At 32.5% G+C, this 21,675-nt stretch overlaps 1 protein-coding gene and 1 non-coding gene across 2 annotated transcripts; both read left to right on the forward strand.

Moving 5' to 3' along the window:
• The first annotated feature begins 12,462 nt into the window (after window positions 1–12,462).
• On the forward strand, window positions 12,463–12,534 carry TRNAK-UUU. Its single transcript has one exon. It is a non-coding gene; the product is annotated as a tRNA-Lys (tRNA).
• Window positions 12,535–16,030: 3,496 nt separating this feature from the next.
• Window positions 16,031–16,615, forward strand: LOC110707145. The gene has a single exon (XM_021885157.1). It carries the CDS (start codon window positions 16,031–16,033, stop codon window positions 16,613–16,615), a length of 585 nt encoding a protein of 194 aa, XP_021740849.1.
• Window positions 16,616–21,675: the final 5,060 nt, after the last annotated feature.

Here is a 21,675-nt window from a genome sequence, read left to right on the forward strand (position 1 = left end):
GATGTTTTTCGTGAAGCGTCTTAAAATATCCCGTAGTAGTGCTTTACGTAAAAGCTCCCATAGACAGTTTGGCATTTTCCTGTACTGCCCTGTTAGAAATGTCATGTTTTTTGTATTTGGCGTCCATAACAAAAATACTGCGTATTGTACATCATAAAATTGTATGGCGTATTGTATAGCGTAAAATCGTATGGTGTATGTGCTGTGTAAAATTGCACTAGCAACGTGATTAGCCTCCCGTCAAAAAAGGTAGAACTTTTGTTTCTGTTAAGGCGTTCGCTTAAACGAGTTGACGAGTGTGCCGAACCATCGGGGTCAGACGCCCCTCGTTGGAAGCAAAAACAGTTAGCTAGGAAGCAATCTAGATTTACCGGACAGTTAGGGTGTCCGTCCACCCCCTGTATAAAGAGCGGCCCCTGCTGAAGCCGCACCCATTTAGACACGTGCCCCCAACAAAACTACTTAGAGAGTTGCCGATTTTCTTCTCTCTCACTAGATTTGGATATGTGCCTCCAGTCCTAAGACATGTATTTCTATCTTGTTGACATCGAGTATTTGTTTTAGCAGCGTATGTCAATCTTTTATTCAAGTGTTAGGCTACGAATGCCGAACCACCCCCCATTTATTATCTTTTACTTTGTTAAAATCATGGACTAGAGTTTCAATGACAAATCGAGGGACTTTAGACTGCCGATGACATATTGAGAGGGTATCATCCCCTTTTCATCTTTTTAAAACCCGATACCTTCTCATGACATGACATCACCCAGGACAGCCTTTACTTGTATAAGCGTTCTACATTAGCAAAGGGTCAATCTAGATTCTTTAGCGCACTAAAACCAGAAAATACCTTTTCAGGTATTAGCAGCTACTTGAACACTTAGCGAATAGAGAATAGTTTTGACATTCTCAACACTACTGAAAGATTCCTCATCCTTAAGGAACTTCGCAGAATGAGTCTCGGATTTAATTCCTTGACTACTTTGATCATAGTCTATTCTAGACTTGATCAAAGTGGGGGCTAACTGTAGACACCTACTTTTGGCCTCTTGTTCGGACGGGAAGTGCGATGGTGTTAAAAAAAACCCGTTCTTAATGCTAGATCAAAGTTAAAGCGTTTATGGACTCCGAAATGCATTATGAAGTAAGTTAAAACCTGTATTTGAGATCAAATTATCTTAGAGACTAGTATGATTACTAATTAGGCCTAAAACATGCTCATACATGTTTAATATTGATTATTAACGGACCTAAATGCGTCATATGCAATGATTGGATCAAATAAATCTTACATTGTTGAAAACCGAGCCAACCAGAATATTAAACCACCCAATATCTATTCAAATCATATACAGTTGGATAGCCCTTTCAAAGATCTTTCCAACGGTATATTATAACCCCAATTTCGAGTTAAAACGAAGAAGTTATCATCAAAATACCTAACCAGACCCTAAAACCGACACCCTTGCACTCAAATGGCCATATCTATTGACCCATAACAGATTTTAACCTAATTCTAATGGATTGGAAAGTATAAATTCAGAGCTTTACAATGATATCTTAGTTGCCTTAATAAGACTTTGCAATCAAAAGTTATGGGAGTTTTAAAAACGCATTTTCGTATAAGGCAAAAGGCACCGCGCGCAACTCTCTTGGCACTCTAGCATAACTCTAAGAGTTGCGCGCGCCACCTAACGCCGTGGCTATAAAACCCTAAAAATAGATTCCTACTCCTATAAATAGGGGTCTTCGTTAGCCCTAATCACAACATAAAAATCAGAATTAAAACTTTAGGATTGTGAAATCCCTAATCTCTCAAACCCTCTTACTATCATACTATTTTTCTCCTCTCTTCCCAAATACTCTCCAAACCTAATTGATTCCATTAAATCCTTGGAGGTACGAAGAAGAAGGAAGTCCATAAACATCCAAAACAAAGATCTAGCAAACAAAGGAGAATAGTTAGTTCCCTGAGCACTTAGATAAATCACTTTTCTTTTCTTATTTAAATAACTTTAATTGATTAATTAGTGTTGATTGATCACTTTAAATTAACTTTAATTAATTAATTTTACATAGTATTCTTGCGTTAATTAAAGACTAGAATTGAATAATTAATTGTTGTTTTATCACCTAAGTCAAGGCGAATCTTGTTTATTTATTGTTCTTTTCAGGAATTTGGAATAAATAAGACTAACGACATTCATTGCAATGTAATCTTTATGTGATTGACGCGTGTAAATAAAATAAACTAACTTACTTTTAGGTATCACGTTGCATATATTGTTTGGTGATGAAATTGTGAAAAAAGGAAGAGCTAGTAGAGGCTGCACTTTGGCTAAGATAGCAATTCCTCCCTAAAGGGAACGTTATTTTAGTACCTTCGCTCCCAAACTCATTTCTAGTACAAGTAGACCAATTTGGACATGGGTAAACTTATGATTCATGTTAAATATCCCTTGAACTCTACTTGGGAGAAAGGCATGAACGAGGTTTATGAGTTTTCCAAAAACTCATTGGCGACTCCCTATTAGTTTCTTACAAAAAAGCATAATGATAGAATCAATTCTAATTTAAGGTCCCCCAAACAGTCGGGAATTCAAATCCTAACACACCTTCAAAAGTGTAAAAACCTAGGCTTTTAAAGGGTCATGGGCATAGAGGAAGTGGGATCCCCAACGACGGGCTACCCTCCTCACACCACCATCATTAGAATCTTTGTTCGTCCTTAGATGAAAATAACCACCATCATTAGAATCTTTGTCCCATAAGTAAACTCACACATAAATGCGGATTGAAAATAGGTCTCGATCTACATAGTATATGCAAAATTTGAGTGAGTTCGAAATCGGGGTTCGTATGTACCAATTTGGGTTCGATTTAAATCCTAAAAAATACATGTTAATTGGAGAATCTCAATTAAGGGATGCATAATCGCCAATTATATCTATGGGGAAAAATAAAATAAAATTAATTTTTTGAAAGTATGGGTTTGTGAGGCAAAGTGATGAAGAAGAAAGCATATTATTTTTTCGAAAGCATGTTTGATCCAAAAAGCAAAGATGGAATTTTAAAACTTGTTTGTGTATAAGGTATTCACTAATATGCCAATAGGACATTACCTATAACTAACAAACAATTTTACTGTTTATTTGTTTGCGACGACCATAGGTTATTTTGGACATTTCCAATTATTAGAATGTACCGCACTATACTACGATTGCCAATTCGTTGGACAAAGATTTATACGAATCTTATATAATTATTTTTTTTAAAAAAAAAAAGTATGAACTTAATATCTTTTAATAGAAAGATTATTTAATTTTTAGGAACCTTTTAAAACATCAATTATAATCATGATATTTTCCTAATTTCTTATCGTATTATTCTAAAGAATATAATGACTTCAATATCTTCTTCTTTTTGTTTTTGTCAAAAATTATCTTTTAATATTTGAAAAGATAATTTTCAAATTTTTTAGGAATCTTTAAAATATAAATTTTAATTAGGTTATTTTTGTATGAAGATGAGAATTTTAATGATTTGGACAAAGAAAATAAAGGTTTTGGAAATGAATCTTCAATGATAATTAGACTTTATGCTTTTGTGTTAACTTAATTGTGATGTTACAACTTTATTAGTACGATAACTTTAGTAGGACCTCAGTTGACTTTGTATTAGAAATGTGGCTCTAAACTTGGGGTTTTTTTTTCTCCTATTAATAAGTTTACTTTATGTTTCTAACTTGGTTTTGTCAAAAGAATCTGTATGGTAATTACTCTTAGTTTTCTTAATTTTTCACATTCCCTTATGGTTTATATGATACTTTTATCAACTTTACTTTACATGTTTTCAATGATACTCTTGCTTTAATTTTTTTTTTTTTAAAAAACTTACCCTATACATGATAATATACATGTTTTTAATAATACTTTTGTCAACTTAAATAATAAAATTCAGAACATTTATTTCTTTAATTTGTATGTAAATTTAATAATATCAATATATTAATACTTGTATATTCCTTGTATTATTTATTTTTTGAAAGTTAAATTTTAAAAATAAATTTATATTAACATATTTTATTTTTGGACAAATATTAATTAATATCTCTTTTATATGAACCTAATTTAGGATCATTAAATATTCCATTCTATCAATTTGTTAGGATAATATCAATATATGGAATACAATTTATGATGATAATAAGTAATTAACTATAATAACTCAATTTATTGAAGACGTGATCTTTTAAATTGGAATATTGTAAGATTTGTAACATAAGTTTGACAATCTTTTGTCAAATATTAAAAGGCATTTAGACTTCAATTGTTCAGTTGACCATATATAACTTTTATTTGGGAAACAATGTTACAGTTTCTTTTTCTTTTTTTTTTTTTTAATTATCAAAAGTCACACCAATTTTTTTTTTATTTTTTTTTTGCAAGGATTAAACCAAGAAAAACACGAAAACAAGCAAAACAAAACAACCAAATAATCTATCAAGGAGGCACAAAATGTGGGGAAGCCACACCTTGCACATCCTCACTAAAAATCCTACGAAGCTCCATAAGAGCGCTACCTAGAATAACAAATTAAATAAATTAAATAATTCATAGGTCGTTTAGCGTTGATACTTAATTAGTTGAATCAAATTTCTAAATAAACACTTCATGACATAAGCTTGACATATTGTTTCATAATGTAATGAACTATAATGTATACGATCATAACCTTCTGTTTATTATAAACATGTTAAAGTTTTCATTGTAATTCAGATCAATTATTAATAGTTAAATTGAATTTGCATTGATAATCTAATGAAAATTGTTTGATGATTACAGAAATATAATCACAAAAGGCGTCCTAATCATAGCATTCAATATGATTAAAAAACTTCTTATGGTCAAAGACGAATAAAAAATAAAACTATTTGTTATAGGTAATGACCTATTAGCATAATTAGTGAATACCATATACACAAACAAGTTTTAAAATTTCAACTTCGTTTTTTTTTTTATCAAACAGCTTTCGAAAAAAAAATATGGTTTCTTCCCTAATTTGCCTCACGAACCCAGACTATCGAAAAATTGAATTTTTTTTTTATTTTTGCAAAAACATAATTGGTGATTAATGATTTATGCATCCCTGGCCTTGATTGTGATTGTCAAATTAGCATACATGTATTGTTTTAGAATTTTAATTGAACCCAAATTCGTACGAACCCCAATTTCGAGCGAACTCAAATTTCATATATACTATATAGATCGATGCATATTTTCAATCTTTGTCGATGTGTGAGTGTCTTTAAGGGATAAAGATTGTGATATTGGTAGTTATTTCATCTATGGAAGAAGAACATTTAAGAAGATTAGAACAATGAAGAATATATTTTGATTTTTTAATTTTGTTAATTCAATCTTTATTTTTCATTTTATCAAAAACTGATATTAGTAAAAATAATTATGAAAATAAAAAAAATAGATTTTTGATAAATAAAATAATAATTTTCAAAAATAAGAAAATCAATTAAAAAAGAAAAAAACAGGTTTGACCAAACCCAAAAAAAAAAAAAAAAAAATTAGCCAATAAGAATTAAGAATAGTGATGATCATTTTAAAGATGACTATTGTAGAATTTTCCTAATCAGGAGATGGTAAAGAAATTGTTACCGTTTGTTATTAGTTTGTATATATATTTTGTCTATCATATACTACCTCCGTTCCTAAAAGTTTGATTCACTTACTATTTGGTCAAAATAAAATAACTTTGACCAGATTTTATGATTTATAATCAAAATAAATTAACAAGTTTGATCTTATTAGATTCCCCTTATGATAAATTTTTCAACTATCAACTTTTTAAAAATTTTACTTATACATATCTGAAGTTATTAATGGTCAAAGATGTTCATTGGAGACCGTGCAAATCCAAAGTGAGTCGAAATTTCAGGAACGGAGGGAGTATATATATGTTCTGTATATCACGTTGAATTGTGTTTGTATGGTATTTGAGTGGATAATAAATGGGTGGACATGTTAAATTAGCTTGGTTAGCTAGTTAAATTGTTAATTTGTTACCATAAACCATAATCTGAAAAACCATACGTACAACCTTCAACGGGGTAGCCACCTAAGGAAAAGAACTCCTTTCAAAGTTGATTATAATCGGTTTTCTTGGTTAAATTAACAACAACACACAGTTTAACTGTTTAAGCAACATGCTTGTAATGACATCATTCACAGTTTCATACTTTCATACAACAAAGTATCAATCCAATTAAATTACTGCTTGATTTCTTTAGAATAAGGTTATAAAAGTGTTTGATCTCCTGCAACAATAATTGGGAGGGGAATGGAACCTAATCATGAGCCCTGAATTCAGATTAGCCTAAGGGGTGAACCAATAGAACACCCAAAAACAAAAAAGTAAATAAGAATTTGATTACTTTACCAGCTAAATATTGCTAAGAATCGAGGGTATTTAAAGGCATAACAATATGCACAAACAATATATATCAGTGGCATTTCGTAAATAATAACAAATTGAAAGTACCACTGGAAGATAAAAAAGTACTAATAAACATTTTCAGTAGTACTTTTCATGCTCCCAGTAGTACTGAACACCTGTTAGTAGTACAACTGTTTCGATCGGTAGTACTACTGAGAGGTGAAAACGTTTGTTATGTAAAACTAGTTGTGCATAACTGTTATGCATTACAACTTCCTCCTAAAAATCCTAAGATCATATGTTGCAAATTAAGGCTTATACAAAATACTACTCTAATCATGGGGGTACTAAATCACGTCCGGTATTTACCGGATAACGCCCGTATTTTAAAATAAACATACTAATATACCCCTCCCTTATATAACCCATCAAAACTTTTTTTTTACTTTTACCTTTCTCTCTCTTCACCCTTTTCACCTACCATTCTCTTTCACCCAAATTCAACCCCCAAAATCAACCACCACCACCGGTACCACCAAATTCAACCACCAAGAAAACTTTTTTTTTTTTTTTTAATTTTGGCGTCGACGCTATAAGGGAGGCGTAGATGTCGGGAAATCGCAAAGACAAGGGAGTCGTCACTGGCGAGCAGGTGAGTCGACTTTTTTTTTTTTTATATATTTTCCGTCGATTTTGAGGAACACCTGGAGATCTGGAATCTCCAGGCTACGAACGCCCGGAAGTTTCGGATCTCCGGGGGTTCATTCGAAAATCCCAGGCGAACCACGAACGCTTGGAATTTTCGAATGAATCCCCATAATAATAATAATAATAATAATAATAATAATAATAATAATAAGTAGAAACGTCTGAAATGTTTGAATGTACCATGGAAGAAACGCCTGAAAATTTAGAATCTACAATGGAACATTCTAAAATTTCAGGCGTTCCTACCATAGTTCGCCTGATATTTTAGTATGTCCCATAGTAGATTCTAAATTTTCAAGCATTCCCATGAACATTTGAAAATACAATGTGAGAAACACCTGGTATTTTTGAATCTACCATGAGACATACTAAAATATCAGGCGATCCATGGTAGGCACGCCTGAAATTTTAGAATGTTTCATGTTAGATTCTAAATTTTCATGCATTTTTCTGGCAATTACGGAAAAAAAAAAAGACAAAAAAGACAAAAATTCATCCGTACGCACAGGCGACCTCTCCGGTGGCGTCCTCAATTCCGCAAACTCGTCCATTCACCGCTTGTGTAAATCGTTTTTGATAAAGATTTTTTTTTTTTTTTTTTTTGAAATTATGACGTGGAGTGGTGGATGGTGGTTGTGTGGTGGCGATGGTTGATTGGTGGCTGTTGGAGTAAAAATAAAATAGGTTAAATTTATAAGGGGTAAAAGTAAATTAGGATAAGAGTAAATTAGGGTAAAATTAAAAGGGGCATGTTTGTAATATCGTGTTAAAATACGGGCGTTACCCGATAAATACCGGACGTAATTTAGCAATTCACAACATTTATTGGGTGAAATTATCGTACAAATTTTCATAGTTCTAATTAATTTCAATTTTTGGCTGTATTTGATGAGAGTCTTCTTGTTGTATTTTTTTTCACACTCAATTGAAGATTTTTTTTTTTTTTTTAGAAAACCGCACTCAATTGAAGATTATATATTTATATATACATATTTAGGTAAACAATAATTTTATTTTTTTTTATATTTTAACTACTTTAAAATTTGATTTGAGTCATTTTATTTATTAGAGTCAGTTTTTTGATAGAGCAACTAAATTAGCTAACATCAATATAGAGTATACTTTCAAATTGATTATTTTAAATTATGGAGTCGTAAACTTTGAAAAATTGCACCAAATGTCAATATTTAGTAAAATCAATTCCCCCAATAGAAGAGGATGAACTCATACTTATTCAGTATTAATTAATGGAACGAATAACAAATTTACAAATGTGGTACAAATAATTCTGAAAAAAAAATAAAATACAATCGGAATAAATACTACTCCGTAAATATTGGTAATAACAGGTACCAACCGAAGCCTTGACATAAATAATCGAAACCAAAAATAGACGAAAAAATGGCCTAGATAAATTTACTCTAGTGCTTGAAGACTAGAGAAAATACGGAGAATAGAAGAGAAACCCCAACAACGGCAGTAGAAGTAGAAAGAGAGAACCCAGCTCCGGTAGCGGCATCGGGGGCTGGTGCTGGCGCCATCTCTTGAGCATTAACGGCGGCGACGATGGCGAAGATGATGGCAACAAAGAAGGTAGATGAGTTAAAGCTGGCCATTTCAAATGATGCTTAACTTTGATAGCTTTAGAAGGAAAGATATAGGAAAAGAATAAGAATGTTATAGAAGTTGTAAGAGTTGGTTTATGCTATGTTGAGTTGATGAATGAGTTATGAAAATATTTGGGGGTATTTATAGGAGTTTAAGAAGTAGGGTCAAAGACAACGGTATAAGGTTGTAAAGGGGGTGGAGAAGATATTTGGTGGAAAAGGAAAGCACATGTATTTGTATGTGCAGTATAAGACAGTTAATGATAAACTGGCAACTTAATTTATGGGTTGGTGCGCCGGAAAATGTGATAGAACCATGGCATGTTGAACAAGTGTAAAATTAGTATAAGTTTAACGTCTATGTCGATGTCGACTATATCGACATAGTCGTTAACTTAAAGCCTGACATACGCGCTATTCTAATTGGGTTGCTTGAGTTAGTCGTTATTGCTTTAATTCCTTAGTTTAGTGGACTAGTTTAGAAATTTAGAGATTCTTACCGCTAAATTTTTTAAAAAAATCTTTTGTATACATCTAATTTATAGTAATATTAATATTACTGTATTACTGTACATTGAGGTAACTTTTGTTGAATTTAGAGTAACCTTATCCTTAAAGCTTAAATAACTTTTATTATATCAGGGTAACTTTCATTCATTATACGGTAATTTTTGCTTATTTTAAGGTAACTTTAAAGCGGTTGTACAACATTTTATTGAACATCCGATTTTTTTAAATGTTTTTTGTACTCCCTCAATCATCTCTAACAAAGTAACAAGGTAAATGAGACTTTTATCAAGTTGCACAATAATGTGTACGAAATCGAGTATAGATACAAAATGGGTAAGTAATACATTAGTTTCAGATACGACTAATTAAGTTCTCGTATTATAAATTAAAGGGTACATAGAGAATACTAGTTTTCTACTTTTCTTACATCTAATAGGTTTTTTTTTTTTTTTTTTTTTTTTTTTTTTTTTTTTTAAATAAAATAAAATAAAATTAATCTTGTGTACTCCCTCATAAATTTTATATCATAGTAAATTTGAATAAATTGATGGTCATTATTATTATTTGGCATATATGCTAGCCAAGTTATTTTACAAGTATTTTATAAGAAATGGAGGAAGTAAGAATTTTAAAGTTATCATAATACTACATAATTAAAAGGGATATACATTATTATGACAAAAGCTAACGAATGCTCCGGGGTGTTGGATAAGACATCTAAAATTAGAAATATAAATGAACATTAATTACACCGATCGATGGGTGATTTTGACATACATTCCCGCCAACACATTTTAGGAAGTGTTTTAAATGCTTATCTAACGCTCTGGAACGTTTGTTGGCAAGATCCATACATTATTTATGAGTCATTTTACAGGTAGTGGTGGAAGGAACAGGGTGAGTAAGATTGAGCGTCTGATAAAATTTAAATTCAAAATTATCCAAACATTGGAATTGATTGAAATCACAATTGATTTTGAATAGCGTGTGGGTGATATAATTGCAAATATAGAATAACATTAAATTATCAGGTGATACGGGAAATAGATAGTTTTACTTCCATATCTCAAATAGTAAATTAAACTGTCACGCCTGCTAACACAACTTCATTCTAAATATATAAATTAGAATTTTTTAATTGTTAAAATATAGGTCGTCTTCTCTCACTTCATAATCATTTCCCCTTCAAATTTTTATGTAACATGTCATCAAACAAGACACCTTCAATTAATCAACTTACAATAATTAATCTAGTTGCAATAATGGGTATAATTCGGCCATAGATTTGATTCTCGGCCACCAAATATATTACATCTTTATTAGAAAACATAAGCATCAAACATTATTATTTGCATTTGTCAATCTGACAGTTAAATGCCATAAGTTTTGCCAGAATATCGTTAGCAGGTACATGGAATCCTAGTCGAGGATCATTGCATTCATGACAGATTATTTAGAATTTTTAAATATTTTTGCCAACAACCATCTTTTATGCTTTTCAATTAAAAACACTAACACATTTAATAACAAAAATTATCTTAAACTACCTAATAAATTTATTTGTTAATGTAACAACTAGATTCCTATTATTAAGTCCCATTTTTTTTTCCCTCCTTGTTTTTCAAGCTAGCTTGAATTTGAGCTCGAACAAACCTTGAATCCTTGATCTTAGCTTGACTTGTAAATAAGAATTTTGGTTGTTCGAGCCTAATCGGTAAACCTGATCGTTGTTTCTCAAATTCAAACCAAATGGAATTTCCTAAACAGGATCTTAACGAACTTAAATCAAAGAATCGAGCATGTACCTTTTAAAAAAGGAATTTAAATTTTTTATGTATTAGAATTCATTAATCTTATTGTTAAAAAAAATTTAAATTAGAACCATCGATTATGCGTACATTTGAGTTGTGACGAATCCAGTTGATTTTAAAAACCTTACTGTAAAAAAAATTTCATCTCTTGACAGCTTTGTTCGACTTTTGCGTCATTATCGATCTTATTTTGGTACTATACTATATACTTGTATTTGATAAACAAAAACACAAAAAAATTAATTATGTTTGATTTAATGATCAAAATTGTTTGTTGGAAAATCAAATAAGTAATATGGAGTAAGATATTATAATATGAGGGGACGAGTATAAATATACGAGATTAGATACTACCTCCCTTTTTTTTTTTTTTTGAGTTGACACGTTTTTTACTGTATTATGTGATTTATACGTAATGAAAAATATAGTCATGTGGGGTCGGTCTTGTTAGATTTGTCACGGTATATATGTTCAAATTATCAACTTTGTATAACTTTTGCTTATTGGTAATTAAAGATATTAACGGTTGAATTTGTGCATTGACAAACGTGACTAAAAAAACGTGTCAACTAAAAAGAAACGAAGGATATGGAAGTAGTATTTAATTATGACGGTATTAGATAGTGTTTAGCCCTGCCCTTAGCTTGGATATGCTAGCTATTTTTTCTTATTTTAAGTCAAATATCATTTATTGCTATTGGTATATACTTGGGATGATTTACAAAAATATATCTTTTAAAAAACTTATTACGATTTTGCGTTGGAATGAAACTTATTTACGAAAATACAGTCCACGTAGGCTCGGTAATACATTTGGGGTAATATTTTCTTTAGAGACAAACCGCTACCTTAGGTAGCGGTTATAATCTAAAACCGCTACTTAAGGTAGCAGTTTGTCTTTAGTACTCCAAGTAAAGATACGGAGTAGCAATTTATAAAGGGTAAAATTACTCTGGAAAAAAAAAAAAAAAAACCTTATCTGAGCCTACGTGAATAATAGTTCCGTAATTAAATTTCATTCCGACGTAAAAATATAAATAAGTTCTAAAATAACTATACTTTTATAAATCATACTTGTACTATATACTCGGGTACTCAATTATCATTTATCAACTTTTCACCTTACTCCATTACTTTTTTACAAAATACATGGAAAAACCTAAACTTGCTAAAATTATTTAAAGGTTACCACAAAATAACAAAAATAAAAATATATATATATAACTTACTGATGATAATTTCTAACAATACATAAATTAATTTGGATAATATAACTTCAACTTATACGTAAGTATTAAGGAATAGAGTTGGTAGAAACTGTTATGGCATATTTTGCTTAAAAATATAAGACACTTCAGGTGATTAATAAACAGAATGCCTTCTTAGCTCAGTGGTAGAGCGCGTGGCTTTTAACCACGTGGTCGTGGGTTCGATCCCCACAGACGGCGATTTATACTAATTTTTTGACAAATTCTAAATTATAAATTAATTGACGCGAAGCAATTGTCCAAATATAATATGAATGAATAAATGAAACACTTAACAAAAAGTTATAAAACAAACCAATGAATGATTTTTATTCAGAATTGATACCAAACGAATAACAAATGTGGTACAAATAAAATAATCGTACCAATCAAAATTAAATACTAAGTATAAATATACACTCCAAAAAAAAAAAAAAAAACTAAATTGCATCTCTTAATGCTTGAAGATCAAAGAGACAACTGAGAAGAGTAGAGACAATCCAACGACGGCAGTAGAAGTAGAAAGAGAGAATCCTGCTCCGGTAGCGGCATCGGGGGCCGGTGCTGGTGCCATCTCTTGAGCATTAATCGACGCAACGATGGCGAAGATGATGGCAACAAAGAAGGTAAATGAGTTCATTGCCTGCGTAAAAGTGTATGCAAGAAAATACTCTTTTACTTGTGTTTAGAGTTTGAGAGAATTGATACTTGAAAAGATGAAGAAATAATGAGAACGTTAAAGAGTATTTATAGGGAAAATAGGAGTGTGTGGGTCCTTTATTAATAGACTCACAAGCCAGTGAGATAGTGACACGTAGTGGAAAAGGAAAGGAAGATTTAGAGAATCAGGAAATAATTGGTTAGCTTATGATTTAGTCTGTTGTGAAATAACATGGGGTGTGACAGTCAATAATGTTCTGGAAAAACGTCATCAAAAATAAAAAATAAAGATAGAAATGTACTGGAAAAATATCATGAAATTATAAAAATAATACTGGAAATGTTCTGGAAGAAATTAAAAAATTTAGGATTAAAGCTCAGGCAAAATTGGGCGGCGTGTATTAGACTATTAGTAATGATGGTATAGCACGTTGTAAAATGGCCCACGTGTAAGATGTAATGACAAAAGCGTTACTCAAACGGCTATGAATATGAAGAAACGGTCGGTCGTTAAAGGTTAAAACCGCGTAAGACCAGCTGCGGAGATTGTGTTTTGGTTAGGTTTGTATGTGTAATGGCTTAGGTGGGCTAATTCATGAAACGCGGATCCATTTGGCGTTTTCCATTTTTATCGTGTTTACATGTTCTCATAATTGTGTTCACATCTTAGCCGAAATCTTGTAAATTGTAATTGTAATCTTCCGACAAAAGTATCCATTATGCATGTTACCACCATTGAAGTTTATATTTGTAATTTACAACCAAAAAATCACTAATCATTTTAAATTACAACCAAAAATCGATTTTTAGTCACTTTTACCAAAGTATAAGGTTATTATATTAATAAATGATTCCAAGCTAGTATTGGTTGGGGAGTTATTTTTTATATCAATAAATGATTAATGACGTCATATTCCGATAATAGTGGTCCAATATCGGATTTTGGTTGAAGCTTAAAATGTTTGGTGACTTTTTTGTTGTAATTTGCAAACAAGAAAAACTTTGATGATTGTAACCCTTAAACTGGGTATTTTTACTAGTTGTAATTGACAATTTTTTTTAAAATTCTAACATGGTAAAAGAGGTGAGAGATATAGGAATTAAAAAAACGAATGTCACGATGAAATAGATTGATTGGCCAAACATATTAGTGTTGGACTTTCGTCTCCATAAAAGTCTTGTTTCATCTTTTAACATAAAGATGTAGCTCTTTTGCATAAGAATAATTTTCAAATCAAACTAGTTTGTGTGGAACACGTGAATCTGTATGTCTAAGAAGTTATCAATACAACTTTGGGTGTTGAAATGTACTTCCAATGTTTTATTAACGACATTTTAGCTTTTACATTATTCACACGTTTTAATATTGATTATTTTTAATGTTTATACTTAAGTACAAATATAATCTTGTGAAACCTTATTGTGTTTCACGGGATCTATACTTTCAAAATATTAATTTTTTATATTTTTTTACTAATATAAAATTATACTTGTTGGAAGAAAAAAAAAATAAAAAAAAAAAAGGGAACGTTGCAAGTCTTGTAACCTGAAACGTGGAAAAGGAAAGATGATTAAGTATACGAAGTATTTGAGAATTGTGAATTTGTGATATGTAAGTATTGGGCTTAGGGAGTAACATGACTAATTGGGTTCTAAGGAAAAATTCAAGAAAATGTGTGTTAAAACGTATTGGGTTAGGCCCATTTTCATAACCATATGGAACGTATTACAGTAATTCTTATTTTGGCCCAAAGATAAAGTCCCGCTTCAATTTTCCATATTACGTTAAGAATCTACAAATTTTGTGCGTATCAGCCCTCGGGTGTACGACAATTTTTTGTATAATGTGCCCATACTTAGACCACTTTAGAGGTGTTAATTCAAAGAAGAAGAAGAGAGGTGTTAAATCGGATATTCAGATTAGGCTTTGAAGTTAAATCGGATCTAATATTAAACTTGAGCATGTTAAATTATAAAGTCCATTTGAGTTAAAATCTAATCAGATTTTTTTCAAGTTGGTCGGGTGAAGTTTTTTAACCTCTACTCTATAGTAGGACAACTGTTAACAAAATTTAAGGTGACTTTTAAGTTCTAACATATCTCAATTATTTTAATACTTTGTATTATTCTTATGGGATTTTTCAAAGGTAATTTTTTTAAGGGTCATATGGTTACCTTTATACTTTATGTCCTTTTACATTATGGATCTCCTACATCTTTAGTCTAGGAACTACACCTTTAGTCTGGAATCGTGTTCAACCAGATTTTCAGTATAACCTAAAGAGTTTCCAATGGTATTACTTTTTTATTACCTTGCAACACTTCTTATTTTACATTTGTTAATACTCCGTAAGTTATTTTAAGCACTAAGCTAATATCTTTAATTATCAGTAGATAAAAATTATATTAAAAAAATCGATATTATTAAATATAAATTAAAGTGTGGTGTTAAAAAAATAAATTAAAGTGAATTTAATAAGATCTCAAATGACTATATATTTCTTTTACTATGGTCAGAGTAGAGTAAGCAAAAAGAACATAAAAGTGTTGCAAGTAAAATAAATCGGATGGAGGATATTCGTTGATAGATTATAGGTTAATATTATCTTGTTAATATTCTGTAAAGATATATCTTGTGTAATTAGAGTTCTCATAATTAGGTTTATAAATACTTATATATATTGATTAATGAGAATGCTCCAACTAAGGAGAATTACACTATTCTACATGGTATCAGATTCAGCTTAGGGTTTTTCTCTCTTTTCTCTCTTTCAAACCCTAAAACCGATCCTAGGCCTTCCTCTAGTTGTCCACCTTCACTCTTGGCCAACCTCATTCAACCTCCACCATGGTCGGTGATGATACTCCCCCTCCTTCACCTCCCTCAGCTCAAACAATACCTTCCATCCGACTTTTGCCGTATCAAACATCAAAAACCTCATGAGTGTTACTCTTGATCATGAGGATGCTCAATATGCTACTTGGATTGAACTTTTTCAAATCCAAGCTTGTGCGTTTAACGTTCTCGACCACATCAATGCTATTGTTTCAAGGCCGACAGAGATTGATGATGCTACATACATGGAAGAGATTGGATGCTATTGTGAAACAATGGATCTATGGAACCATTTCAAGAGACCTTGCTCATACAATCATGAAACCGGGTGCCTCGGCTTTAGAGTTATGGACCTGGCTTGAGGAGATTTTTCATGATAATAAGCATACTAGGGCAGTTTATTTAGAGGAACAGTTTGCAAATACAAAACTTGAACACTATGCTAATATGTCAGATTATTGTAAGCAAATCAAGTTCCTTGTGGATCAACTTGCTAACGTTGATTGTCCGGTCTCCGATTGTAAGATGGTTATGCAACTCATTGCAGGTTTCACCAAGGGTGAATATGACACCGTGGCGGCTATCGTCTCCCAAACCGAACCTACTCCAAGCTTCAACAAGGCACGCTCCATGTTTCTCCTAGAAGAAACACGGCAAAAGAAGCAAGAGGAATCGGGCCAACAAGCCCTAGTGGCCCAATCCTTTGAAGCCCAATCCGCGTCAGCACCATCACAGAACAACCAGCAATTTGCGGCTGATCAGCGTGGTGGTGGTGGCGGCGGCTGAGGTTGAGGACGAGGTCGTGGGAACACCAGTAAGCCTAAAGGTCGTGGAAAAGGTCGTGGTAACAACAACAATAACCAACAGCAGCAACAAAATTCGTCTGGACCACAACAGTGGCAGGCCCAGCAACAGGCCCCTCAGTAGGGAGCCCAAGCACACTAGCAGTAGCAGACCGGGCAGTGGGCTTCACCACCCTGCCTATTTCCCATTGCCCAAATCAAGGTCTGCTCCTTTGGTTTTTGTAATACCCTGGAAATTTCTTTCTTTTAAAAATACTCATTTTCTTTAAATAAAACCGTTTTTAGGAAATAACCAAAATATTACCACCACCGTGATAACGACTAAGGCTAATTTTCAAAGTCACACAGCGAAAGTCTAAAAATAAAAACCAACTTTCAAAGTAAAACTTAAGTTTACAACTTCAAAACAAAAGTGGAATAAAACATTCATAAGTTGGAACCAATTCAAACATGGCCCTTTTTTAAAAAACCAATTAAAATAAACATAATATTGCTAGTCCATAAACAATAACCAATAATTCAAAATATCAAAACTAAGAAACATAACAAGTAACTTTCTGCACTCTTTCCCATCATGCTTTTCATGCTTCAAGTACTTGTTACTTCCTCTTTATTTCAACTCTCTACTCACCATATAAATGGGTTATAGTAAGGCCAACCAAAGGAAAACCAAACACAAACACAAAAGTATGAATCAGTAAAAGGTGAGTACATATGTACCACACTAACATGAATATCCTAGCATCAAAATAAAATAATTTAAAATATGCTCGACATACAATCACAAGTCAACTTACCTTTGACTCATAACTAGCAATATTAATTATTAAATAATAATTTTGGATTACGCATCGAACGGGTTTCCTTCCCAGAAAAATATCCCATGAAACATGGAGCTTCCAATTAGGGAGCTACCCCAATTGACATCTACTATGTCACACTTGTGACGGAATTCCAGCATATTAATAATAAAAGAAAGTGCAACGCCTTGTACCCCTGTAAAGGCTATGGTTAAATATAAAACCCCATAACTCCCCCCATATGTTCATACTTCAGGTATATATACGTTTCAAGAGTTTTGATGTGTATCCTCTTACACTTTACGTGATTTACCAATTTAACTTGTGATGACTCCAACCAATCAATCAAGAATAAACATGACAACAATCAACACATACTTCTAATTCATTCTTGAATTAATTAGTGAGCACATACTATTTATTTTAATTAAGGTTCCTTGCCTAGTTTTGTGCACAAAATTGCACGATTACTACCTTGGTGCATAAAATGCACTACTAAACTTCCTTGACTCGAACTCAACTTACACGAGCGAGTAAATAAATAAATTAACTTCTTGACTCAACACCAATAATAAATGGGTGAGAAATAAATTCATGAATCACACTCAATAATTCTAATTTTAGCTCCTTTAAACATACATAAGCCTTGCTTATTAAATTCATGCTTCCTTGATACTTGAAAATAAAACATACTTCCATGATTCATACATATTCAACTTGTATCATGCCTCAAATAACATATTCACATGCTTGCATAACAATTCGTGCTCATCCAACATCAATTCCAAGCATATAATCAACCAAACATACTACTAATTCATCACTTAAATCATACTTTACAATCCTAGCATGATACTACGCATACACAAATATTCTTGTGCACATACGTACCTTAATAATGCCTAAACTTGGCCACACTCGCTAAAATCACCTAGCTCGAACCTTTCTACAAATAAGAATACATAACTATAATTAATCCACTATTCTGCAAATTTTTCCAGCAACTATAATACACTTTAAACCTTACTAATTATCCCAATTTAATGACATAAAAGCCATAAAACATTTTCTTTAAGTGGGTACTTTAAATCCTTTCAAAAAGACTTAGTTTTTATGACTTAAATAAAATTCCAGCACACTTATTTACTAAAAAACATCACTAATAAACTAGGAAATAATATTTAAATCATTAAAACCTTTTCCCCTTTTATGGGTAATCAAACCCTAACACAATAATTAAAAAGTAGTGAGTATAATTAGATTCCAGCATTAATTTGAGGGCTTTAAACTTATTAAAAAAAACATGTTTAAACCATTAATTGAACAACAACAACCTAGGATCAAACCCTAACCATAAACAATAAATTCACAAATTCTAGGGTTTATAAAGTAGGGTTTTTTATTAAATAAAAATCTGAAAATTATAGGAATAATTTAACAACATCAAATATCCAAAATCAATACCAAAACATAATAAAAATCATACTTTAAATTAACAAAAACAACTAGAATTAAATTAGGAAGAGAAAAGAATTTTTTTTTAATAGCAATACCGAACCAAAATCAAAAAGGAGAGAGAAGGAGGGTGGCCGGCGGTGATTGCCGACTGCTGCTGGTGGTCACCGGTGGCTGGTGGTGGCGCTGGTGGCTGGTGGCTGTCGGCCGTGAGGGGAGGAGAAGAGGGAGAGAGAGGCGTGGGAAAAGAGAGAAAAAGAGAGGAAAAAGAAAGAGAAAAAGGAGAGAGAAAATAAAGAGAAAATTTTTGGGGTTTGAAGTATTTATACTCCCCTTCTAAAACAAAAACTCATAATTATAAGATTGTCATTACTAAATCCTACTCCCCCTTAACTTTTCCTTTGGGGCCAACTTGTTGGGCTCTTAAGTGTCCTCAATTTCCCAACAAGTTGATCCAACCATTTAAATAAGAATGACCCAATTCAAAACACTTTTATTGCCTCAATTAGTGACTCATATTATTTTATACACACTTACATAATATATAAATAATTAATTTCTTTTTAAATGAAATGAATTATTTGATTTATAAAAATAAATAAAGTAAATAATTTATATATATAAAAATATTATAAAAATATGGAGCATTACAGTTTTGGGCCGTCTATCCCAACAGGCCTACTATGCAAATCCGACCCAGCAGGGTTACGGTCCACTCATGTCACCTACGGATTTGGGAAAAGCATATAGTTCCATGAGTCTTCAACCGCCGGACAACGGATGGTACATGGACACAGGGGCCACTTCCCACACGACTCGTGCTTCGAGTAATATTTCTAAACTGTTTAATTTGAGCATTCCTAAATATATTGTTGTTGGTGATGGCAAACGTATTCCGATTTCGGGTTATGGCAATTCTACCACCCCCTCACCTAATCCACCCTTCCATCTCAAGAATGTCCTCTATGTTCCTAAAATAATTAAAAATTTAATTTCTATTAGAAAATTTGCTTGTGATAATTCTGTGTCTATTGAGTTTGACCCTCTTGATTTTTCTGTGAAGGACCTTCATTCGGGGACAACTCTAGCGAGGTGTAATAGTGTGGGGGACTTATATCCATTCTCAACATCTTCCGCTACGTATGGCAATAGTCATCTATCTCTAGTTGCAATTTCTCCTTCAACTTGGCATCATAGACTTGGACACCCCGACGATCCTGTTTTTGATTTTCTTAGGAAAAACAATTTAATTTGTTGTAATAAGAGAAATAGTACTCATTTTTGCTATTCTTGTCCATTAGGAAAACATGTACGACTTCCTTTTAAGCCCTCTACTTCTATCACTTTTTCACCGTTTGATATTGTTCATGCGGATCTATGAACATCTCCTATTTCTAGCAAATTGGGTCACAAATACTATCTAGTGTTGCTTGATGATTTCTCTCATTTTATTTGGGTGTTTCCTATTTTTCAAAATTTTCGAGCATATGTTAAAAAGGAGACATGGCCGCGAATTTGATATTTTTAGCAAATTGGGTCACAAATACAAGTCTATGATATTTTTCTAAATTTTCAAGCATATGTTAAAACTCAATTCGAAAGGGATATTAAAACCTTTCAAAGTGACAATGGCCGCGAATTTGATAATTCTCCATTTCACAAATTTTGTGCGACTAATGGCATGGTCTTTCGCTTTTCTTGCCCAAAGACTTCTTATGAAAACGGCAAAACCGAAAGAATTATTCGCACTATTACAATATGTCTCGTACTATACTCTTTCATGCCTCTCTTCCCCCTTCATTTTAGGTTTATTCAATAAATATTGTTGCTTACATTCTCAACATTCTACCTTCTACAACCATACAAAACAAGACTCCAACCAAAGTTTTGTATCGTAGAGCATCCACATATGATCATCTTCGTATCTTTGGTTGTCTTTGCTACCCAAACATGAGTGTTATTGCACCACATAAACTTGCTCCAAGGTCTAAACCTTGGGTCTTTTTGGGGTTTCCATCTAATCATCGGGGTTATTTGTGTTTCGTTTTGTCTTCCAACAAAACAAATATCTCTAGAAATGTGACTTTCGTTGAGGACATATTCCCATTCTCAAATATACGAAAATTTAGAGAAATTGATTATGATTTCTTAGATCATAACACTCCTGCCATTAACCCCATGTTGATGCAACCCAACGGCATTGCTGGCCCAACTCCCATCATTGCCCCACTAAACACACAGGCCCCACAATCTCCAACTCCCCTTTCTCCCACTCAACACACACCCAACCAGAAGACTCCGCAGGTGGGCTGCGGTACTTCAAGCCCATCCGCAACCCCCTTGCGGACTCCACTGACCAGCCCACCTCTTTCACCAATTACTCACGCCACTCCCTCCAATTCATCCCCATTGATCCAATTTGGATCATTGCCATCGAAGCCCAGTCCATCCCACTCATTCAAGGCAAACACTCCAATCCACTCACTCGATGGCCACACGTGCCAAGAGTGGCATTTTCAAGCCAAACCTGAAATATCAAGCATATATTACAGTTCAAGCTATTTCTCCTTTACCCAAAAATATGGAATTAGTCATGCTTGACCATAATTGGAATATTGCCATGAATGAGGAATTTAATGCTCTTACTAAACAACAAACTTGAGATCTTATTCCAAGGCCGAAAGGGGTGAACATTATTCGTTGTATGTGGTTATTTAAACATAAGTACAGGAAAAATGGTGATTTGAAGAGACATAAGGTGAGACTTGTTGTCAATGGCAAGTCTCAA

Source organism: Chenopodium quinoa, unplaced genomic scaffold (genome assembly GCF_001683475.1).
Source record: "Chenopodium quinoa cultivar QQ74 unplaced genomic scaffold, ASM168347v1, whole genome shotgun sequence".
NCBI classification, from domain to species: domain Eukaryota; kingdom Viridiplantae; phylum Streptophyta; class Magnoliopsida; order Caryophyllales; family Amaranthaceae; genus Chenopodium; species Chenopodium quinoa.